At 51.3% G+C, this 23652-nt stretch overlaps 8 protein-coding genes across 8 annotated transcripts; 5 read left to right on the top strand and 3 right to left on the bottom strand.

Moving 5' to 3' along the window:
* Positions 1 to 1140: 1140 nt before the first annotated feature.
* P174DRAFT_449782 (lysozyme) lies at positions 1141 to 2353 on the bottom strand. Its single transcript, XM_024828878.1, has 2 exons — positions 1854 to 2353; positions 1141 to 1802 (listed from the first exon to the last, which is right to left on the bottom strand). Exons 1-2 carry the CDS (start codon positions 2004 to 2006, stop codon positions 1272 to 1274), a joined length of 684 nt encoding a protein of 227 aa, XP_024683934.1. The 5' UTR covers positions 2007 to 2353; the 3' UTR covers positions 1141 to 1271.
* A 548-nt stretch (positions 2354 to 2901) lies between these two features.
* P174DRAFT_439953 (putative C6 transcription factor) lies at positions 2902 to 5319 on the top strand. Its single transcript, XM_024826936.1, has 3 exons — positions 2902 to 4382; positions 4406 to 4448; positions 4493 to 5319. The coding sequence occupies exons 1-3, from the start codon at positions 3084 to 3086 to the stop codon at positions 5272 to 5274; spliced, it is 2124 nt and encodes a 707-aa protein (XP_024683933.1). The 5' UTR covers positions 2902 to 3083; the 3' UTR covers positions 5275 to 5319.
* A 231-nt stretch (positions 5320 to 5550) lies between these two features.
* Positions 5551 to 7209, top strand: P174DRAFT_439952 (putative guanine deaminase). The gene is made up of 2 exons (XM_024826935.1): positions 5551 to 6879; positions 6900 to 7209. Exons 1-2 carry the CDS (start codon positions 5708 to 5710, stop codon positions 7090 to 7092), a joined length of 1365 nt encoding a protein of 454 aa, XP_024683932.1. The 5' UTR covers positions 5551 to 5707; the 3' UTR covers positions 7093 to 7209.
* Positions 6869 to 9806, bottom strand: optF (small oligopeptide transporter, OPT family; the record flags this gene model as incomplete). Its single annotated transcript, XM_024830720.1, has 6 exons — positions 6869 to 7379; positions 7426 to 7698; positions 7742 to 7956; positions 8000 to 9327; positions 9384 to 9572; positions 9735 to 9806. The coding sequence occupies 6 exons, from the start codon at positions 9804 to 9806 to the stop codon at positions 7180 to 7182; spliced, it is 2277 nt and encodes a 758-aa protein (XP_024683931.1). The 3' UTR covers positions 6869 to 7179.
* A 911-nt stretch (positions 9807 to 10717) lies between these two features.
* P174DRAFT_130924 (FAD-dependent oxidoreductase) lies at positions 10718 to 12746 on the top strand. The gene is made up of 5 exons (XM_024821102.1): positions 10718 to 10761; positions 10856 to 10984; positions 11047 to 11596; positions 11650 to 12047; positions 12098 to 12746. The coding sequence occupies exons 3-5, from the start codon at positions 11216 to 11218 to the stop codon at positions 12381 to 12383; spliced, it is 1065 nt and encodes a 354-aa protein (XP_024683930.1). The 5' UTR covers positions 10718 to 10761; positions 10856 to 10984; positions 11047 to 11215; the 3' UTR covers positions 12384 to 12746.
* Positions 12747 to 14423: 1677 nt separating this feature from the next.
* On the top strand, positions 14424 to 16550 carry fos-1 (sensor histidine kinase/response regulator Fos-1/TcsA; the record flags this gene model as incomplete). Its single annotated transcript, XM_024825588.1, has 1 exon — positions 14424 to 16550. One exon carries the CDS (start codon positions 14424 to 14426, stop codon positions 16548 to 16550), a length of 2127 nt encoding a protein of 708 aa, XP_024683929.1.
* A 1790-nt stretch (positions 16551 to 18340) lies between these two features.
* Positions 18341 to 20795, top strand: P174DRAFT_386709 (S53 family peptidase; the record flags this gene model as incomplete). Its single annotated transcript, XM_024823318.1, has 4 exons — positions 18341 to 18558; positions 18608 to 18871; positions 18919 to 19257; positions 19302 to 20795. The coding sequence occupies 4 exons, from the start codon at positions 18341 to 18343 to the stop codon at positions 20419 to 20421; spliced, it is 1941 nt and encodes a 646-aa protein (XP_024683928.1). The 3' UTR covers positions 20422 to 20795.
* A 623-nt stretch (positions 20796 to 21418) lies between these two features.
* akr1 (putative aldehyde reductase (AKR1)) lies at positions 21419 to 22757 on the bottom strand (the record flags this gene model as incomplete). The annotated part of the gene is made up of 7 exons (XM_024824772.1): positions 21419 to 21772; positions 21829 to 21957; positions 22007 to 22294; positions 22349 to 22433; positions 22483 to 22496; positions 22557 to 22644; positions 22711 to 22757. 7 exons carry the CDS (start codon positions 22755 to 22757, stop codon positions 21419 to 21421), a joined length of 1005 nt encoding a protein of 334 aa, XP_024683927.1.
* Between the last annotated feature and the right edge of the window lie 895 nt (positions 22758 to 23652).

Here is a 23652-nt window from a genome sequence, read left to right as displayed (position 1 = left end):
ACAAGTTTGGTCGGAGCCAACTGCCCCCTTCCCACGGGAATCGGTGCGAGACCGACCCCTGGGGACCTTCTTTCCTTTGCTGACGGTCTCTCGAGCCATCATCAAAAGAAATGAAAAACAGGAAGAAAAGGGGGGAAGAAGAAGAGGGAAAGAAAAAAAAAAAAATGGAATGAAGAAATTGAAATGGGATCTATCTAAACTCCACGATTGGAGCCGTCTTGGACTGATGAGTTTTGCAACTTCGTTTCCTGAACCATCGGCCCCTAGCAAGTAAGCTCCCCAAATCCCCTATTAAAAGGAGGAAATTTTGACACAGGGAGCTGTAGAGTCGAGAAACCTGACATCCGAAGGACAAACAAAGATGTCCTTCATGAGGTTGACAGAAGAGGAAGGACCCAATCAAAATAGGTTGGCAAGGTCGTATTGCCGGGAAGCGGCAATGAACTGGACAGTCCATTGTCTTTTTCCACATCTGTATGCTTAAAATTCTCCTGGGGACCGCGGAGAGCAGGCACATGTTCACACCCGGAAACAACTGCCGCATGTATGCGAGCTTCTCAATGACTGACAATCCATTGTCATGCTCTTGGATTCGAGCATTGGTGAGTGTGATGTCCACATGCCAGGTCAGACAGCCGCAAATAACGACGATATAGAAACACGCGTTGGACTTGGGCTGTTGCTGCACAACACCAAGGTGGGCCTCGCTGGTTGATATGTTAGCCAGACAGATGTCTTCAGGGTCTTCTTTTACTTCTCTGACCCATCCAATATAATCATTAGTTGATCACACTCAGGGACGATGAGCAATGTGTCTAGGCTGTGATTGGAACAAGCCCATAAAGAGTACGCTTGTAGGCTTCTCGGTCAAAGAACCAACCTGAGAGGTCCCTCTTCGAGAACTCAAGTAGATGCATGGAGAGTACGCAAAGGACCAAAGGGAGGAGAGGAGCAGAGAGGAAACAGTATACATTCCTCGGTAATTGAAGCTATTCACGGACAAGAATCTAGAGGAGGCTGACCGTGAATGAGATAGGCGTGAATGACGTAGTTATCATAGACGATGCTATGTTTCATTCACGGACTGCCTATGTTCATGGAGGGTCTGCCTTGATTGAGAGAGTGCTCATTCACGTATATCATTCAACTTGGCTATACTAGCTACCGCAATAAATGTTGTAATCAAATGATCAAAGGATCTGGAGCTACCCTAACGCTGTGCAGTTCATGATCAGATCACAGTGATCATCAGCATGCTGAGGCATACCGCATCAACCCTTGCTAAACGCCTTAAGGTTCTCCCAGCTGCCATTCCAGATGTCCGAGTCGCCACCATAGGTATAGCTGTCGGAGTTCTGCCAGAACGACTGATACGGCCATCCGCCCGGAATGGTGCCCACAGAGCTCGAGTACCTAGCCAGGACGAGAGGACACTCGGTGAAAGATTTGCTGTTGCCCGTACAGGTGTTCCACCAGTCAGCGGTGGTATAGATCATCGGATAACGACCGGTGCTGCTCTTATAGGTGTTGACGAAATCGGAAATCCAAGACACCATCTGAGAGGCGCTAAGTCCGTAGCATGTGGCGCCATAGGGGTTGTACTCGATGTCCAGCATACCGGGGAGGGTAATGCCGTCGTTTGACCAGCCTCCTCCGTGAGCAAGGAAGTACTTGGCCTGAGCGGCGCCACTGCTGTCATTGGGGATGGCGAAGTGGTAGCCACCGCGAATGAAACCAGCATTGGTGGCACCGGTGTAATGGCTGGAGAACGAAGGGTCGGTGTAGGTGGTGCTTTCGGTGGCCTAGAACGGTCAGGACTCCGTATGGTATTGAGCACGGACGAAGAAACGCACCTTGATCATGACAAAGCGAGCACCAGAGTTATATGCCGCCGCAAAGTTGACGTTGGCCTGGTAGTGGGAGATATCGAAGCCTTGAACGGTGGCCTGGGCCACGGAGGCCGAAGCCAGGAGGATAGCCGCAACCTGCTTTAGATCGAGCATCATGTTGATTGATTGTGTCTGAGAAAGCGATAAGATCAGACCTGGTCTGCCGGACGATGACTCCTATTTATCCTCTTCTCGGCGATATGCCAAATATTCCGCTCGTGGTCTTCCCTGCCTGTATTGTCGCATTCAAGGGCGGATACGATGCCGATCACCCCCAAATTGACCCCAGGGATACTACCTTGATAACCTCCTGCGTCAATAGCGGTATTGTACGCCATTTGTTGGATCTCACTTGGCCAGGTGAAGAAGATCGTCGGTTGAATACGAGGTACAACTCCGCATCGGTTGTTTCCCGTCGGCCCCCGAACTAGTCAGGGGAGACGAGGTCTCATCGTGCAGAGTCGAAAGAACCTGATTTGCAACGTCTCGCTTAAGGGTACTCTTCTAGGGAGGAGTCGAGGCCTCAAGGGCCTAGCGAAATGGCGAGCGATAGAGCGGGTCTACCGAACGGCAGATGGACGGCAGATTAGCCTGAATAATTGGATTGTTGTAACCTTGGTGGATTGACTGGTTCAGATCAGAGACTGACCCTTGTAACTGTCCAGGACAAGAAGTGGGCGCCGTCTTGGCTGTGGATTTGCTTCGTTCCTGATTTGGGTCATTGATGGAGAAGGTGCTGGGGAATATATTGACAGCCTGCATGCAGAGAAGTCACATTCAAAAGGGACGAGTTCAACCCAATCAAGTTCTCTATGCCTGGACAATGAATCCTACTGTCAATGAGGAAAAAGAAAATACACTCAATAAATGCAAATAGTTATTAGGTCAATGTAACTCTGCTATCTTTCTCTGTGGCAGTAATTGCTTCTTCCAACATTCCTAGTCTCGGCTCCAACTCTATCGCCGATTACTCCGTATCCGCTGCAACATTTCCATTTCCTCTTCCAGCCAACAAACATCTCTTCCTCAAACCACACATTCTTGATTGTCAATATGTCAAACATGAAGCTTTCTCGCCATCACTTATGATTGATCACTAAACTTCCACCGTCTTCCTTGGCGTCTGATCGCTATGGCCTCTCGTCCGAGCGTGCTCTCCGCCTTTCACGACCGACACCAGTGACCGCAACCACCATGGCCACCGGCTCGAGCGCCAGGGATAAGGAATTTCGCGATCAGTTGGGCAAATTCCGTCTCGAGTCCGTCATTACTCCGCTTCCTCCTCTCCATTCATCCTCTTCTTCGTCTCAGCCCCAGTTGCAGCCTCGATCTGTGCCTCCTCTTTTTCCACCGCCGAACTCCACCGCCAGTGTTGCTTCCCCGCTGCAGCCTTCTCACGGCACCCGCCCCAAACGCGTTTCCACCGCGTGTGATTTCTGTCGCAAACGGAAGAAAAAATGCGATTTTCGATATCCCAATTGCTCTGCGTGTACTCGCGCCGGGGTTCGATGTACTGTTCCACCACCCGGTCCACTGATCGCCAGCGCCTCTGTCCCTCGCGACCAGCTCGAGAATCTTCAGAAACGAGTTGAATGGTTGGAAGATATCCTCCGCCGAAAGACAGGACTATCGGTGGCTGAGATACCTACGGGGAGCAATGTGGATGGGGAAGGTGATCCGGATTGGTGGTACCAGGTGCCCGCCATAATGGCCAGATACAGTAATCGACACTCCATCGGTGCGGGCAGTGTCGCGACGTCAAGTCCTGCCGGTAGCGGACGAGGGTCCTCGACCGGTCCGCCAGCGTCAGAAACGTCTGGGTTTGGAACAGAGTTGCCCAACGTAGGGGAGATTTTTCGCGACCAGCTTGAGCACCGTCGGCCATCGGTCGCACGGCCGACAGTGTCGGCCCCGCGCGTCGTCCGTTTATCGTCCTTGGAAGAGGCGGAGCGAATAGCAGGCAACTACTTTGACAGTATGGGTTACCAGTATCCTTTCTTGTCGCGACCGGACTTTATGGCGCTCCTGCGACACATCTACGCGGGCGGAGTACCGACTCCGGAAGATCACTACTCGTACCATATCACGATAGCAATTGCGCTGTTGATCGGATCGGCGGACGACGCGCAGATCAACGAGTTCTATCGCGGTAGTCAGCAGACGCTTTCGCTGGCCTTGCAGAACGAGGACCTGGCCGCCGTACGGGCCTTGCTGAGTTTGGCGCTATATACAATGTTTGCGACCACCGGCCCTAGCGTGTGGCATGTTCTGGGGACGGCCATGCGACTGGCGACCAGTCTTGGTCTCCACAAGATGCGGTCCTCGGCTAGTCTGATGGAGGAGGAAATGGCCAAGCGGGCATTCTGGAGTTTGTATAATCTCGACCGGTTGATTGCGTCAACACTCGGGCGACCGTTGGGGATTGCTGATGAGGATATCAGCGTGGGTTTGCCCCGGGAGTTTAACGATGACTGGACCGAAGTGCCGGGGGCAGTACCATGACCATTCCGGTTCAGGTGGTTAAGCTGCGCCGCCTGTTCTCCCGGATCTATCGTTATTGTGAGTTCTTTGATGACGGTTTACTGTTCCGGCTAACAAATTAGTGTACAACAATCAACCGCCTCCGGATCCTCAAGAAGTTTCGATGATGCTGGTTCAATTCCGGCAAGAGCTTGATGACTGGCGTACGGCCGCGCCTGTGTATCCGCCTGCACTGTTGTACTCGACCAGCTACTACGATTATCTCTATTACACCACTCTACTTCTGATGTACCGCCCCAGTCCGCGGAATCCCACACCTGACGCCACTAGCATTGTTAGTTGCGGCGACTCTAGCATTCAGGTCATTCGGTCGTACTGGGACAGCTATTCGGTGGGCAAGATCAAATGGATTTGGCTGACGCTGAGCCAGACGTATTTTGCTGGGATTACCATTCTCTGGTGTTTAGAACAAAACTCACGGGCCCTTCGAGATGGACGGCCGCCCTTATGGCAGCCGGATGAGCAGATGATGCGTCGGGCCATCCAGGCGGTGATTGTGCTGCTGGAGGAGTTTGGCAAGCGACGGCCGGGAGTGGAAAGACTCGGGGAGACCTTTCGGTGTCAAAGCTCGATGATTTTCAGCCAAATGGCATATCAGCAGCCGCAACGGCAGCAACATCCACAGCAGGAAACCCCGTATCCCCAGCCGCAGCCACCTCTTCCCCCTACACCACCGTCTTCGCTGCCAGCCATCCCACCGCCGCCGGTGCCACTGGCGCCGATGCTGGATGATGTGTTGCTGGTTGATGGGATACCCCGGCAGATTGACCCTCAGTTGGCAGAGCAATTGTTTTACTCCTATGATTGGTTTCAGGAGGAGATGGCGACATATTATACCCTGTAGTCTATTGTCATTTTCTTGTATATATTCAATATCATTGCATCGCATATCTATTGGCGCGCCAGATCCCTCTTTGTATCGCCAATGAGGCAGCATCCAATACTTTTCTAATGCTCGTCTATATCCGTCTCGCTGGACTTAATAGGCATGTTGCCAACTGCATCAAGTGGAAAGACCTTTCGGGTCACTGCGGCCATTATTCGGAAGCAATGGCTTTGATTACCTCGGATATTGCTAATACTGCACACATATCTATTCATTTTAAAGAATTATAATCTTCCTCGACATCACCTATGTGCTTTGCAAAATCAGTCGGTATCATTGCATGATGATCTCTGCGTCATCTGCAGCTGCCCCGCACTGATAAGCATCCATCCTCAACACTCTTTCGTTCATGCTATCATCACCTCAAAAGCTACTCATAGGCATACAAGAAATGAACGAAACACCAACAGCAACAGGCCTCCCCATTGCCTTCCACGGCACAATCATCCACTCCCTTTCCCCCGCTGACCTCCAAATCCTCCCCAACACCTTCCTACTCGTCGACATCGAGGGCAATATCCAGGCTCTGGTCCCCAACACCGACCACTCAACCATCAACACGCTAATCGCAGACAATGGTTACGCACCGGACGTCTTCCCCGTCAAACACCTCCCCAAAAACTCCTTCCTGATTCCAGGCTTCGTCGACACCCACAACCACGCTCCGCAGTGGGCACAGCGCGGCGTAGGCCGCAGCCTCTCCCTCCTCGACTGGCTCGAGAAAGTCACCTTCGCGCACGAAGCGAAATTCGAGGACGCAGAGTACGCAAAGCGCACGTACAGTGCCGCCGTGGACGGCCTCCTCCGGCAGGGCATAACAACAGCAAGCTACTACGCCTCCAAGCATCTAGCCGCGACGAAGATCCTAGCCGAGGTATGCCGGTCCAAGGGCCAGCGTGCGCTCGTCGGCCGGTGCAACATGAACCGGCACGCACCGGGTTGGTACCGCGATCTGAACGCAGGGGTATCCGTCAAGGAGACTCGGGAATTCATCGAGTGGATGCGCGAGTTCAACGGGACCGACGACCGACCGCTTGTCAACGCGGTGATCACGCCTCGCTTCGCGATCTCCTGCGACGAGGAGGTCCTCTCTGGCCTTGGGGCGCTGGCGGCCGCGAACCCGGACCTGCGCATCCAGACGCATTTCAACGAGGCGCAGCAGGAGATGGAGTTTACGAGGCAACTGTTCCCGGACTTCGCGCATGAGGCGGAGCTGTATGCGCGGTTTGGGCTGCTGAATGAGCGGTCGATCCTGGCGCATTGTATTTTCCTGCGGGAGGAGGAGATGGAGACGCTGGCACGGCTGCGCTGTGGTGTGGCGCATTGTCCTATTCCCAATACGACGATGCAGGCGTTTATGGTTGCACCAGTGCGGGAGTACCTGCGGAGGGGGATCAAGGTCGGATTGGGAACTGATAGTGGCGGAGGTCATTCGATTTCCATGCTCGAGGTGATGAAGCAGGCGTTTGTGGTGTCTACGGCGCGGGCCACGGAGACCCGTGGTGCGGATCCGGCGTTGTCGGTGGCGGAGTGTTTCTTCCTGGCAACTTTGGGGGTGCGCAGGTGTGTTGTCTGGATGAGAGGGTTGGTAATTTCGCTGTTGGCAAGGAGTTTGATGCATTGGAGATACGGACTGGGGAGGGCGCGGAGACGGGTATCATGGCTCCGGTGGAAGAGGGTGATTCAATTGAGCTCATCTTCGAGAAGTTCTTGATGACGGGAGATGATCGCAACATTGCCAAGGTATATGTCAGGGGACGTGCTGTCAAGGTTTGATCTTAGATCTGGTGTACTTCAATCAAATTGGTAGTTCCTGGAACGAGGCTGGATGGTCATAAATTCGTTATATGCGGAGAAATCTATCTATTCCCATGTCCCTCTCGGTGGCCCAAAATATCCCGAAGATGGCAAGGGTTTGAGAGGCGTTCCCATCCCGTCCGCGGTTTTGCGATACACTATGTTCCCCCACCAGTGCAATGGGCCGGCAGGAAGCATGATGCAAAAGAAAATGATGACGGTGGCCACGGCGACGCCAGAGTCGAGAGCGGCAGACAGAACGTAATCTACCGAGTCAGTACAAGCATTACCATAGAGGCGAAAATGACTCACTGTACTTGGACCACCATGCAGGCTTCCTCCGCTTGATGATTCCATTGAAGATTACATTGACGACCCACCATGAGGAGAAGTTGATCCCCGTCGCAGGTGGAACAAGACTCATGGCTCCAAAGGCGACAGGCCATGAGATCTTCTTAAACCACTTCCATCGGCGTCCAAGCAGAAAGGTGATGACAATTACTACAGGTCCAGCGAGGAAGAACCAGAGGAGGTTACCATAGATTTGACCGGGAGAAAAGTTCCGTCCGGGACCCAGGGCGCCTTCTCTGTCAGTAAGAGTCTCAAGAAGAGGTGTGGATGCACTTACCCCATATCAAAGAAGCCGAGTAGGTCACTCGGCCGTGAGGACAGGTGAATCCACCATCCGCCTCTGGAGTGCAGATGTTGTCAAATCTTGTGGTCATAAAGACGGTGACACCGCATTGAACGATGGCTCCTACGAGGGTAGCTAATCCCTGGGCCATGAACAGTGTACGTGGGGCGATATGGAGGTAATGTGCGAGCTTCATGTCGGCCACAAATCTAAACAGTCAGCTTTGTCGACTAGTGACGGGATCGCACTCACTCCAAACCCTGGGAGACAGCTACATAGCCATAGAACTTGAATATCATGTTTGCCAGAGGTCGTCCCAGAAAAGCATATCCTCCAATGAACTCCGTGATCAGGTTTAATTGATTGCTGCTGATGTTGGTCGTAGCCTTGATGATACCAACTGGAACGAAGTAGATCATAGGAAGGATAAACGCGATTACAACAGCCCAAACTGGAAGCCCCGTGCGCCAGACTTCGTTGGCTACAATGCTGAGCGCGAATATCAAAATGGTCACACCGGCAAACCACCACCAGGGAACGTCTGCGTAGGCAGCAATCAATCGCGCATGGATATCCTTCTTGTTCCTGCCCTTCCACTGCTCCCACAAATCCTTTCCATTATACAGCGCAACGTGGACAAAGATGCCTGTAAGATTGGCGAATGCGATTCCATAGGTCAGTGCATAGCCTGCCGGAAGAAACATGGGCGAATAACGGCGGTATGCCTCAGTGTCAACCGTCCCATCTCTATTCATGACAAGCTTTGTGTGATATGGTCTGCCGGTGTTGTCGAACGTATTAGAGTTCATCATAGGCATATAGGCCGAGTACCATGTGTTGGTGTAATAGATGATGGGACAGATGATCCAGTAAAACAAGGCAAACGACCCCATCACGTTGAGTCCGGCCCAGCAAGGAACAAGGAGCGGACTTTGATTCGCGAAGACGACTTGTGCCCAGTCAAAGGTCAAAAGAGACATCCCAAGCCCGGTCTCTTGACCAAACAGCTGATTGACGACGACGTTATGTGGGACAATCCAGCACACGAAGCTGAACGAGCTCAACGCGGTGAACAAATAGCCTGGGACAAAATACCAGATAGCACCGACACTAAACACTATTAGAAAGAAACGAAGGCGGGTCACAATCCACCCATCCGCGAGCAGATTGCTGCGTGAATGCAATGTCTGTAGCACCGCAGCGTTTGATAGCACCCCAGGCCAGATCATCGTAGCAGGGCCAACGAGCCAGCGCGAAGCCATCCCCGCCAGACCCAAGCCAAGTAGCTGGGTGGTGATCGTTAAAAGGAGGTAATATCCGCCTCGTGAAGGCATCCCGTAGAACTTCACGGCAGCCTCAATCACCTGGGTGGCTGAAGCAGATCCAAACGAGACATTGGCCATAATTGTGATCAAAGCATGCTCCTTGATGTTGAAATGCCGGTTCGGATTCGCCCAGCCTAGTCGCACCCATCTTGCCCAAGCGCAACCGACAGGATATGCCAGAAGCTGCGCAACCAGAGCACTGATGCTGACGCTGGGCTGTCGCAGATTAAAGAACTGGTTCAACCCACTCCCCACCTGCTGATGCATTAGCGACTTGATCTACAGTTCGTTTCAAGAGATGTATGACATACAATAGTGAATATGATGCCGATGATCCACACGCGCACTGTGTTGACAGGCAGACTCACGTCGTCAACTGGCTGCACCACGGCGCGGACCTCAGGAAATGGAGAATCGTCTGCTTCATACGGGAGGATTTTCTGAGCATCATAGTCGTTGAGAACACTGGCATGCTCATGGAGCGCCGTTGGAGACGGTCCCTAATCAATACTTCTCGTTAATAACCAAACCTGCACCTATCGTATCACCAGTGGATATCTATGGGCAGATATTGACTGGTGGATCGCACTCAAGAGGTCACACTTGAATAGGAAATAAAAACACTGTGGAGACAATAATATGGATTGCAAGGCGAAACCCACCTGAACCGATCCGCTGCGTTGGATCTTTTCATCTTCTGGCGAATCAACATGAGGACTCTGGATCACAGCCATATCCTGGCTTTATTAAGGCACAACGCGGAACACCACTATGTATGCTGGAATTCAGCCCTAGACTATCTAGTCCCGGGTAGGACCGTAGAGGCTCGTCTGACCGATCGGAGATGGGTCTGGCGTGGTGGAGATCGATCAGAAAAAGTGCATGGGCTGTTGTAGGTGAAACCCCAGTTGCATGATATCTGACGCCACCATAAGTAGCTCGTTTCCTAGACTCGAGAGATGATGCAGTGGATGATGTATCTGTGTGGGAATGGGATAAAATGGATGAGAGTTGGCTATTTCCACTGTTCAGTGTAGCAAACGGCTTTTGTTGTTGTTAGGCTGTCGCCCTTCAACAATCTGAGTCTAAGGCATAAGGTGAATACTGTTATTCCTTATGGAATTCACAATCAATGAAGCAAGTGAAGTAAAGACTAAGATGAATAGTCCGTGCTGGTGGTTCGAATTCTATTGACTGATTGATGGATAAATCATCATCTTTGTCTCCTCCTAAGTGAAATTCTGTATTAATTGAAGAGACTAAAGTCAGGTGATTGCAGTGCCGTCGAGAGACTCGAGACATTGTTTTCTTTCGACCAAGAATACAGTATATTGTCAAAGAAGATACCAGATCGAATTGTTGAGAAGATCCGTCTGGAAAAGAGTCAGTAATATATTTATTGTGAAAAACCAGATCAATAATTGGGCTGCGTCGCCAAAACGATGATGACCGTTTTGCTTTCACACGGAGTAGTTTCGGTAAAACTCCTCAACCCGCAAGACGGCATTATATGCAGCATGACTCGCAGAGTCAGAAGGAGCCATCTCAATCTTCGCAGATCTTAATCTATTGGCGCCGATTCTTAGCCAGAGTCTCCAGATAGACGTAGTCTTCAGGGAGAAACATCGACGGGCCTGTCGGTATGGGCCGCTAGTTTCTTCCAGAATTGGTCGGATCATTAAACCTAAGGTGAGTTGACGTGCCTTGCAATACTTTTGCTGCAGATTAGTCTATCTCTAGTCCATTGTACTGATAATAATTATCATCCTCTACCAGCGGGTAGAGCCGACAGGCGGATCTGAGCGCTCTCCCGATTCCAACGCAGATGTCAGGAGCCATTTCTGCTAAGAGAGTTGTGGCCGGCGGATATAAAGAAAAGAAATGAACTGCAATGCATCTGAACGGTGATCGGGCCATAATTTCTGTTAAAAGGATCAATCTCGGATACACCAGGTGCTGTCAGTACCAACCAAGGTCTTCTCCCTTCGGGCAGCTTTGTTGGGTGTCTTTCTTGTGCCCTCATCCTTTTCCCTCTGAGCATCCAGCTTCTTGATATTTGGGAACTGTCCCATCCCCCATATTCTGTGACAAACGATCGAGTCTCAAATCTCTACAGAAGTATCAGCAAGATTTCACGCACAAAATGGGGGAATGCGATCAAGGTCTCCACTCGTCTCCTGTACCGTTCTCACAACGTCCGATCATCATTCTAGGCGCAGGAATCATCGGGTGCGCTACAGCAAGACAGCTCCTCTTGAATGGCTTCCACGTTGTGGTCGTTGCCGAGTTCCTGCCAGGCGACCAAAATATTTTCTACGCATCAGCCTGGGCTGGAGCAACGTGGCATGCTGCCGGCGGTATCAGCCCCGAGTATCGATACCTTCAAGCTGTTACGCATCGGCATCTGTTGAAGATGGCGCAAGACGGCCCCGAGTCGGGAGTTTGCCTTGTGGATGCGCGCGAATATCTCGAAGAAGCGCCATCCGAGAACTCCTCCGTCTGGGGTAAGACTGTGGTCTCGAATGTAGGTAATGGAGAGGTCCCGCTCATTGTATATAGGCATACTGACGGAGGTAGTTTCGTGAACTTGAACCCGGCGAATATCCTCCTAACTTCCAATGCGGGTGGTCATACCAGACACTGGTTACGGATCCGACACATCACATGCCCTATCTTCGAAAGCAGATAACTGCTCTTGGTGGCCAATTCATTCGAAAGCGGGTCGAGTCCCTCCAGGAACTATACACCATGTTCCCCGAGTCAAGTGTCTTCATCAACGCCAGCGGGCTCGGAAGCAAAACGCTCACCGACGTCCGGGATGACAAGTGCTTTCCCGAGCGAGGCCAGAATGTCTTTTACCGTACTGACAAGTGTCGACAAATGTACTTTCGCAATGGGCAAGAGTATACCTATGTCATCCCCCGTCCTTTATCCGAGGGGGTAGTGTTGGGGGGAGTCAAGCAGCCGAACAACCTGTCAGTGACGTTCCTGTGCATGCAGCTCTGACGAAGCTAACAGTATATAGGTCCCCAGACGTTGATATGGACGTTGCTCGAGACGAGATCGCGCGCGCTCATCGTCTCGCCCCAGAGATTGTTCCCGCGAATCCCCCTGAAGAGTCATTGAGCTATATTATCGGGATTCGGCCGTCAAGAAAGGGCGGATTTCGCTTGGATTCGGAGCAATTGGGCCAGCGGACAATCTTATCAGCTTATGGATTCGGAGGAGGCGGCTATGCGTTTTCGTATGGTATAGCGGAAGCGCTGTTAACGATGCTGGAGAAGTGCGAGAGAGAAAATGTTATCCTATAATATCTCTATGTTAACTTTGAGCACTCCTCTAGGAAGATTCAAAGAGCAATATAAGCTTGTAGTTACTATTGCTGCTACCCTAATGCATGTAAACCTGTGGAGTGTGCCTTAGGCTGACCAAAGTGCCTGAAATGCCATGTGATAACACATTAAATTGGTGACCACCTCCATCCTCCCATTCCAGAGTCTTTTGCCGTGTCCACACAGCACAGCGACAATGACGGGCCGGCTAAGATTACTACTGAGATGAACTGCCAGACTTCCAGACTTCCAGACTTCCAAGGAACTTAAACTTTTCACCAAAATTCGACCCCTGCTGACCACGTTAAGTTACATTGTCGATGCGATTCTTCGTGAATCTTTGGCGTCAGCGGGTCCTCCCGATTGCAGATCCCTGACACGTTTTCAGGCTCAAAACGACAAAATTTACTCAACTCGGATCAGCCTCGTCTCGAACCAGCGCTTCCAAGCTTTTGGCATGTTCCGTTCAGGAATCTGGATCCACCCCATCGCGCACTCAGCCACCCAGTAGCCAGGCGCGCGGAACCAGGTACGCAGACTATATTCTACTCTGATAAGGACATGGTCTCTTACAGTTACTACCCGCATATTTCATCAAAATTCGAGGCGACCAGGAGTGCTCTCGAGGAGATCAGGTGTGCATATCATCCCTGATGTCTCGGCCGAGCCCTACCTCTCTAGTATGAAAGGAATGTCACACACAGCATGTCATCATGTCATCAGCCCTCTGGATCGGCTGAGCTATCGGCATCCGCGTGTCAGCTCTCCGGTGATCGCCGGGGTAATATCGCCTCTTGCTTTGAAGTGATTGAGAAATGCCAATACAAATGGTTGGACAATGGGAAGGAAAAAGCACCAATTATTGGGTCCGGTTGTCGAACCCAACGAGTTCACGACTCACGCGTCAGATGCAAGGGATCTGTGCGGCTAGGCTGCTTGATTGGGTTTAGTCGAATTACCATGGATAGAATTTGTGGTACTTTTCCCGGTTTCGGGACTTCAAGCCGACTAGATGAGCCGGATGTGATCGCAGTGAAAGTCATTAAAGTGCAGGTGGACACCGAAAATGGACGAGTGGTGCTAGAGATCTAGAAATATTCGCCTCTCTCCAGAGGTACACAAACAATAATCCTCGGCTTAGAAGTACAGGTACAGGGGGCGAAGAACTATTTCTGTTTGGAGACTCTTTCCCATCGTAGTACTGTGGGTCCCTAACTTAACTCTGGTAGATCCGTTCCAGATTCACACAGAATGACAAAAACAGGTTCCTGTACCGCTATTCCTTCCCCGCAGCCGGCTGGAACTTCTTTCCAGCCAGTGGCTACACAGCAGAATGGCAAAACGGTGCAAGCGAGTGAGATAGGTAAGAACTCTTTCTCAGTGCGCTCGCTGGGTGCGATGACGTGGGTGGTAGTAGTCTACTACGATTATGCCGACTGGTGAATGTAATATTATTATACTTATGGGCCTACTGGCCCTGCAGGCCTGCAACTGGACCTCTGGAAATGGCCTTGACCAATCCAAATCCACAATAAACATGGATCAATTATTATCGTCGTTATTTGCCTCTTGAGTGCCAGAACTGACTAAGTTAAGAATATTAACTACTAGGTACTTAACTACGTACTTGATTTCAGTTTTACGTGGGGGCGGCGAAGAACCATCATCTGCAACTGTGGATCCTCTTTCTCATTCATACCTTTTCCACATTCCACGTGCATCTACTGACAACCATCTGCTGACCATCATCTGTCGTCTTCTGGGCGAGTGAGTGGACTGGTCCAAAACCAGCTCGCAATTCTCATCTTTCGTCCGCTCGGCCGGTTCTCGATCCTGTTTCGGGACCTCCTCGGTTGCGCCACAGGGGAGGGAGGTAAAAGGCAGAGAGCCACAGCACAGAATTGGGAAACTGAAAAACAACACTCTCCTCATGCGTGTTCTGCAGTAGCGAGTTCTCTGTTAGCTTCGTTTCTTCTGTAACCTCGCTAGCCTAGTTTGCGGGGGATTCAGCTAGCCAAAATGGCCCTCGACAAGGAGCTCCTTCACCTTCATCTCGGGGATGGCCAGCAGCGACCCTACAAGCTTTCCACGGTCGCTACTCCTCCCGATGAAGAACAGCTCAATCTTCAACGCAGTGATAAGGATGCAGCTAAACCAACTCAGACTCCAGGCTGTGACACTCCCCGTGACGCCCACGCAGAGGTCGTACAGAACGACACTTCCTCGTTGAATCGAATTTTCCGCTACACTCCTGTACCGACCCTCGTCCTCGACTCGTCCTTGCGCGTGATGGAGGTGTCGGAGAGCCACCTTACTTTCTGCGGAAAGCCTCGAGACTTCATGATGGGTGCCTCCATCTACGAGCTTCCACTCACCACGATACCTGCGCCAGACATTCCGACTTTGAACGGTGCATTGCACGTCGCGATTACGACTCGGGCTGTCCAGGTTATCGAAACCATCCACCTTCCCAGAATTAGCTCTTATTTTTCACTGAAAATCACGCCCATCTTCCAGGGAGCTACGCTGCTGAACCTAGTCTTGGAAGCGCACAACGTCACGAGGACGCATAACGAGTCGCTGCATAATGCCTACCTCAATGAGACTTACAAGATTCTGGTTGACACAGTCCGAGATTACGCTATCTTCATGTTGGACGCGCGCGGCAACATTGCAACATGGAATTCGGGCGCCGCGATTATCAAGGGATATAAGGCGAATGAGATCATCGGTCGGCATTTCTCAGTCTTTTACGGACCCGAGGATCGACTGGCGGACAAACCTGGCAAGGAGCTCGAATTGTGCCTACGGAACGGAAAAGTCGAGGATGAAGGCTGGCGGTATCGTCAGGATGGTTCACGGTTTTGGGCCAACGTAATGATTACACCCATCTTCTCATTCGGGCGGCACGTTGGTTTCGTCAAAGTCACGCGCGACTTGACCGAGCGCAAAGCGGCTGAAGCGCGGATGGTCGCAGCCTTTGAGGAATCATCGAAGATGAAGAGCGACTTCCTGGCCAACATGAGCCATGAGATTCGGACTCCCATGAATGGAATGCACCTGGCATTGACCATGTTGGGCAGCACGGAGCTCGACGCTCAGCAACGTGAATACACTTCCATTATCGAGGATTCCATGTCGATTTTGCTTCAAGTGATCAACGACGTCCTTGATTATTCTAAATTATCCTCCGGCACCTTCTCTCTGAACACGGATGTCCTGAGCGTCGAGAATATCGTGGGAGCAGTGGTACGGAATTGCAAGGCCTTGAACCCCGCTGTGGAGATCTCTTGTTCCATGCCCCCGGGCTTCCCGAAACTGCTCCGGGGTGATCCCCTTCGGTATCGGCAGGTGATTCAGAACCTCGTGGGAAATGCGATGAAGTTTACCGAGAAAGGCCATGTCAAGGTCACCCATCGCTTCGCAGTAGACGAGCACGATGCCAATATGTACACAATCACGACAGAAGTCACTGATACTGGCATCGGAGTGCCCGAAGATGCCATCAACACGCTTTTTACCCCATTCACGCGCTTTGCGGATTCGGCCACCAAGCGCTACCAGGGTACAGGGCTTGGCTTGTCCATCTGCAAGAGCTTAGCAGAGCTGATGGATGGCAGTGTTGGTTATAGACCCAACCCAGAAGGAAAGGGTAGCTGCTTTTGGCTCGATGTGAGAATGCAAGGTGTCGACGTTCCGTCGCATAGTAAGGACGTCTCCCCTGCTACCGCCGAAAATGCATACGAACCCATAGAAGAGGTCAAGGGGATTGCTCCCCACAGGCACCTATTGCTGGTGGAAGATAATATGGTGAACCAAATCGTCATGCTGAAGCTCCTCAAAAGCCTCGGTTTCGAACGTGTGGACACGGCCTGGGACGGCGCGGACGCAGTCCGACTGGTGAAACAAACACCTCTCTCCTACAATGCAATTCTCATGGACATCAACATGCCGGTTATGAATGGACTCGAAGCAACAACCAAGATTCGTGAAGTGAACAGCGAAGTGCCGATCATAGCACTCACCGGGAATGCGCTCAAGGGAGACGCGGAGACGTACCTTGCCAGGGGCATGAATGATTACGTCGCCAAGCCGGTTCATCGCAAGCGGCTTGTGCAGTTGTTGTGGAAGTGGCTCGGTTCGTGAGCAACTATTCCTCTGGCTTCGCTGGCCGGTAGCTCCTCCATTGGGACAAGACCTGATTGTCCTTTTATAACTTTAGAGTGGGATTGGCTGCTCCATCCTATGCCCACATCCGATCTAAAATAGCTCTCTCGCCTTCAAGTGAGCGGGGTCTCGCTCATACTATGCGAGGTCCTATCTTCGGTCAGCCTTTGACCTATGCGGCTATGCATCTTCCATAGCTTCATCAATCGCCAAAAGAAATGGCCCTGGATGGATATCAGCCTCTCGACGGGGCTTTCACGTCCTCATACGTTGACCATTCGCACAACATTTTCTCGCAGACCCTAGATACTCTGCTCTTTCATGATTTGCCTCTTTTGATCACAGGCTCGCCATTAGTCATTCCTTATCATAATAAGGTGGATCGTCTCGGGGATGGATTCAGTTGTCGGACTCGGGTTGTCCGGCTGGGTAACACAGGAGTTTCGACAGGTTCGACGGATGGTCATGGAGACCTATGGAACGAGGCTATACCCTCATGAGAGGAATGCACGGCTGGCGAGCAATTGTTCTAGAGTGGGATAGCACTAAGCATTCTGCCCGGTCATGTCACGATACTATTGAAGTCGTTTGTCTATCACGCCGCTACCCAAGTCGGGTTTATTCATGTAGCACGAATAGATGACATTTAATGGTGACATGAATTGATGAGTCGTTCTACATTTAATTCATCCGTTGTGCCTTTCCTGTCCCCTTTTATTGTATTTGTCGAGTGTCACACGACGGTGCATGTGTAGCGCCATATCACTCGCTCCAACATTTGCATCTGCTGAAGGTAGCCTCTTCAAGAATTCTCACCACAGCGGCGACAGACACCCCGATGACCAATCCTACACCATCCCAACAAAACTAACTCCAAATCAGAACGTCCGCCCTTGTAATGGTTCGACCGTCACTGATTGTCAAGTCGATCTTTACCTATTTGCCCCTGGATGCGGAGTAGATCAGCGGTGGAGTTGAGCTTTAGCTCAACCCGAGAAGTTAGAACCTCCTGAACTACAGCATCAATTGGAGCGTTGAGTTGCTCGGTGAAAACTTGTTTACGCTTTGTGCATCATGCTTCATGGCTTATCTTCGCCGCCGCTGCATACCGAGGCTATGCTTACAAGACGGCCAATGCCGCATATGATATATCCCATTCAACTCAGAACTTTTTATACAGACCAGTGTCCTACGGTACCCCTACCTCGTGTCTGTGCGCGAGAGTTGAGCTTGATCGCCTATCTCTTAACTGGTTGAAAATATGAAGATCGTGATTGTGGATTCTTCACGTGAGTGTTTGGGCAAGTCTCCCCGAGGCACGAGATCCAGCGGTGGTAACTCACTGCATGCATCTTCAATCACAGTCTTGCTTGTTGTCTCGGATAGTTGAAGGACGGGATGTAATAAGCTTTAGCTAGCCTTCATTCCCCGCTGCGGTACAACGCCATGAACGAGTTGAAGAAACGCGGCATCACACGTCCGATTCAGGTAGGACACAAGCCCTGGTTGATGTCGATCGACATGATAACAGAAGCTGATCGTCAATCTTAGCATGTGCTCACTTCTATCAGCTCCGCTCTGTGCCAGTGCTATGCTCCACTGCAACGTTCCATCATGATAGTCAACCTCGGGTCTAATCCATGATGGGCATGATATGCGAGTCGTATGCGGGGATTGTCGATCAGGAGAGACGGGTCCGGGAGATTTATATAAAGCGGTTCCCAGGTTATCTTGCTGGGTACACATAAGTTGGTCTTGGGCACTGAAAAATGCGATTCTCACACGTACTCCTGGGAGCTGCAGCTGTAGCTGCAGCTGGCGTGCTCGCTAGTCCCACCCCGAACGAATATGTCGTGCATGAACGTCGTGCTGTCCTACCTCGCTCCTGGACGGAGGAGACGAGGCTGGATAAGGCCTCTATCTTGCCTATGAGGATTGGTCTCGCGCAGTCGAACCTAGATCGTGGTCATGACTTGCTGATGGAGGTGTATGTGACTTGAGTGAACTTGGGTGTATTCATTGTTGATGATAGGTAGATCCGATCCCCGCTCGTCTCGCTATGGACAACATATCTCCGTCGAAGAGGTTTACGATCTCTTTGCTCCGAGCCAGGAGACTGTCGATCATGTTCGAGCATGGCTCGAGTCTGAGGGCATATCCGCCAACCGCATCTCTCAGTCCACCAACCAGCAATGGATGCAGTTGGATTTGAGTGTAGCGGAAGCTGAGCGCTTACTTCGTACCGAATATCGTCAATATACACATCAAGGCACGGGAAAGTCGCACATTGCTTGCCGGGAGTATGTGTTGGCCTTCTCTCCGAGTGCTACGCGTGCTAATCATGCAGGTACCATGTCCCCCAGTCAGTGCAACGGCATATCGACTACATCACACCCGGCATCAAGTTACTAGAGGTGGAAGGAGTCAAGAGAGCTCGGAGCATTGAAAAGCGTTCATTGGGAAGCCCGCTGCCGCCAATTCTTGAGCCGCTGACACTGCCGTTGTCCGAGCTGCTGGGTAATTCATTGCTGTGTGATATTGCTATCACGCCCGCGTGTGTATCTGCTATGTATAATATTAGCAAAGGCACAAAGGCCACCAAGGGCAATGAGTTGGGCATCTTTGAGGATCTAGGGGATGTTTACAGTCAAGAGGATCTCAACCTGTTCTTCTCAACTTTTGCACAGTATGTTAGCCCCTGCTGTGTCCTATCGTCGCTGACCCGTCTAGGCAAATTCCCCAGGGCACTCATCCCATCCTGAAGGCCGTCGACGGCGCTCAAGCCCCAACCAGCGTGTCCAACGCAGGGCCAGAATCTGACCTGGACTTTCAAATCTCGTATCCGATCATCTGGCCGCAGAACTCCATCCTTTTTCAGACTGATGATCCAAAATATGAGGCGAGTTATAACTTCACTGGCTTCCTCAACACATTCCTCGATGCTATTGACGGATCCTACTGCAACGAGATCTCCCCTCTGGACCCGCCGTACCCCAATCCCGCCGACGGCGGCTACAAAGGCCAACTCCAGTGCGGCGTCTACCAGCCCCCGAAGGTGCTCTCCATCTCCTACGGCGGCGCCGAGGCCGACCTCCCCATCGCGTACCAGCGCCGCCAGTGCGCCGAGTGGATGAAACTCGGCCTGCAGGGCGTCTCCGTCGTCGTCGCATCCGGCGACTCCGGCGTCGAAGGCAGGAATGGTGACCCCACTCCTAGCGAGTGCCTCGGGGAGGAAGGTGACGTCTTCGCCCCGGACTTCCCAGCCACCTGTCCCTACCTCACCGCTGTAGGCGGGACGTACCTCCCCCTCGGCGCGGACCCCCGCAAGGATGAAGAAGTCGCCGTGACCTCGTTCCCGTCCGGCGGCGGGTTCAGCAACATCTACGAGCGCGCAGACTACCAGCAACAAGCGGTGGAGACCTACTTCTCGCGCGCCGATCCCGGGTACCCGTTCTACGAGGGCGTGGACAACAGCAGCTTCGCCGAGGGCGGCGGCATTTACAACCGGATCGGACGCGCGTACCCGGACGTCGCGGCCATCGGGGACAACGTCGTCATCTTCAACAAGGGCATGCCGACGCTGATTGGGGGCACCTCTGCCGCGGCGCCGGTGTTTGCGGCCATCCTGACCAGGATCAACGAGGAGCGGCTTGCGGTTGGCAAGTCGACCGTGGGCTTTGTGAACCCTGTGCTGTATGCGCATCCGGAGGTGTTTAATGATATCACGCAGGGGAGTAACCCGGGCTGTGGCACGCAGGGGTTCTCGGCTGCGAAGGGATGGGATCCGGTGACCGGGTTGGGGACTCCGAATTATCCGGCGATGTTGGACTTGTTCATGAGCCTGCCGTAGCTCTCTCCTCTGGAGGTAATGCCATTTAAATGAGGGATGTAGCATGCCCCGTCTCCAGAGTGTGAGGCAGATCATTAATTGAACATGACCGGTACTAAGCGTGTTTCAGAACGGGCACACAGTTCAGCAAGGTCTCGGAAAAGGTCGGCAAGGTCTCAAATGATCACCAAGAAAACGTTTTAACAAGGTCTGAAACTCTATGTGATCCACATAGAATTTGAGACCTTTGATGAACTTCATCTTTGCATATTTTCAGACCTTGTTGAACTTTGCCTGGGTTCGTATTTAACACCTGCTTATAATCTATAGACTGGGTGTAATATTCAAATCATCGTATAATAGGGATATTAAATTATTATATGCTTGGGTATTGCTCTGTATAGGTAGAATTTATATAAATATAGAAAATTATGGGAACTCACCCCTAATACTATATATTCAAACTATAGTATCCAATTATGGTAGTATTTAATATCCCTACTATATGATAATTCGATATCCCTACTATCTGATGATTCGAATCATTTCATACCCCTACTATACGATGATTTGAATATTACACCTAGTCTATAGATTATAAGCAGGTGTTAAATAACAACTTAAAAGTTTAACAAAGTTTTGAATACTTTCTGAGACCTTGTTGAACCTTTGTCACTTTAGCTCAGCAAGGTCTCCGGATTTCTAGGGTAAGTTAAGACCTTGTTGAACTATTCCGAGGCCTTGCTGAACTGTAACCCGTTTTCAAACGTAATCTTTTATGTTCACATATAAAAAATGATTGAGCGAGCCCAGTAGGCACCGGGTTTCTTTCATGGAATTGATGCTGTAGTTGTTCAGCTACGAGCAAGGGAAGCTTCCATTGGTGAGTATACTTAGTGCTGTTCTAATACGAACTTCGGTTCGTTACTGGGTTAGTCATCTCATGGATATCATTTTTATCTACCGCTCTATATCCCTCCCAAAAGAACATATATACATCAATCATCAGGCATGACATTTACATAATAACCTTGTGGGTAGCGGGCTTCTCCTCCTCCTCGCCAAAGATGTTGATATTCCAGCGAGGCTTGTTGGCAACGTAGGGGATGTTGAAGCGGCGGGGCTGCTTGCCGAGAGCAGACACCCTCTCGACTTCCTCGGGAGTAAGCTCGATCTCCTGGAAGTTGCTTCTAATTCGTGCTTCCGAAACAGATTTTGGAATGACACTGTGGCCACCGACCTGGGACCAGGCGAGGATGACCTGAGCGGGGGAGACTTCCTGGCCGAGTCTCTTGGAGACGTCGGCGGCAACTGCCTTGACCTCGTCGCTGGCGATCAGGAGGGGGACACCAAGCATGTTGTTACCAAAGGCCTGTAAAAATCAGCCAGCTGTTGAAAATTGATCAGTAGGTAAAAAAGATGGCATACCGAGTAGGCAGTGACATGGATACCCTTCTCCTTGCAGTAGGCAATCAGATCGTTGCTCTGCAGACGAGGGTGGCGTTCGATCTGGTTGGCGGCGGGAACAACACCAGTGGCCTTGATGAGGGCCTCGAGCTTGTAGGGTGTGAGCTACTGTCTCTCAATTCAGGTGCGGGTCACTTACGTGCTCCACTGTGTGGTTGGAAACACCGACGGCGCGGGCCTTGCTCTTGGGTAGCTTGATCATGGCCTTCCAGGTGTCGACAATGGAAATGCTGTCATCGATTTCCACATCGCCCTCGGGGATAGGGCTGTCCTTGACCAGAGGGAAGTACTCGTCGCCGGTCTTGAAGCTAACGGGGAAATGCACAAGGAACAAATCTAGATAGTCGAGTTCGAGCTCAGCAAGGCAGTCATCGAGAGCCTTCTCGACAACGTCGGGGTGATGCTGGCTGTTCCATAGCTTGGATGTCTGCAATAGTTAGAAATGGCGTCAAGGCGATTGCGGTGATTGAGCTCAACGTACGATGAAGAGGTCCTCGCGCTTGAGGCCGGGGATGTCCTGGAAGGCTCTCTTGATACCCTGCGCGACTTCACGTTGATTCTGGTAGCTGACCAGCTTGTCAGTATGAATGGATTCTGGATTAATGTAAAACGTACATAGTCGCGAGATCCTGTATCAAATTAGTGGTTTATACTTCAGATAGTGTACTATAGGAGCTATGTGTACGTACCAGGTGACGGTAACCAGCCTTCAGAGCGTGGTAGACAGCCTCGCCGACCTGACCGGGGGCAGATTGCCAAGTACCGAAACCCAGCTGACTGTTGGTTCAGGGGTCAGTTATTGACTTATGGCAGTTCCAAGGACGAGACGGAAGCCAAACATACGGGATCTGAGCACCGGTGTTGAGAGTGACCTTCTTTCCGAGAGACATTGTGATGGGAGTGTGGGCTGAACGTGTAGCGATGTGAAGTAAGGGTATCAAAAGAGACGCAACTAGGGGAGAAGAGACAGATGGATGGAATCAGAGAGGAAGAAGAGGATAGAAATAAGAAATAGCTCTGGCCCTCTAAGAACTGGGGGCAACTCCGGTGGGGTACCTTAATGGCTGGCCTGCGACAAGACGCGAAAGTGTGGCCTTTTTGCGCATTATGGAATCCTAATTCGAAACCATTGCCAGAGTAATCGGCATGAAGAATCCTATCATCGTCCTCAAATTGGCAACCCCCAAACCCCGCCATGCCCCACTGAGGGGTTCTAAAGCTTTCCAGCGTGGGATGTCGTGTTTCGATGACATATGGACTCGTCTTAAGTTGTTAGGTTGTCATCAGACGAAGAAGCGTCCGATCAGTGGCAGCTCTCAAAATAATTATTGTGGGCATTTGCAGTACAACACAATGCTCTACTCATCTTTTCACCAAGTTATTTTCTTCGTCGACACAATCATTCTCTGGTAGAAGCTCAGGTCAGGGGCATCGTTGGAGGGGGAAAATCGGGATGATGTCACCGAGGCACACCAAATTTAACCGTGCCTGTCTCGTGACCTGCCCGCAGGATAATTTCCTCTTTCTGTGGTCCAATCAGTGCCTCGGCTTTCCTTGAGTCTTACCTCATTCTCGGCCCCTTCAGCTCAAGTCGGTTAATTCCGGTCAATCCTAACAGCAAAAAGTCGTTCCCAGCGGACATTTATCCATCGCTTTTCCAAGAAACCAGACTTCTACTCCGCATATCCAAATGCCTTCGGTTGACGATCACACACAGCTTTGCGAGATACGGTTGTTGGAACAGTTCCCCCGCTGGCGTCGACGAGGGACGGGACAGATGCCAGG

This window comes from Aspergillus novofumigatus (assembly GCF_002847465.1).
Source record: "Aspergillus novofumigatus IBT 16806 chromosome Unknown P174scaffold_3, whole genome shotgun sequence".
Taxonomy (NCBI): domain Eukaryota; kingdom Fungi; phylum Ascomycota; class Eurotiomycetes; order Eurotiales; family Aspergillaceae; genus Aspergillus; species Aspergillus novofumigatus.
Note: the sequence above shows the minus strand (reverse complement) of the source record. Positions and strands in the feature narration are given on the sequence as shown.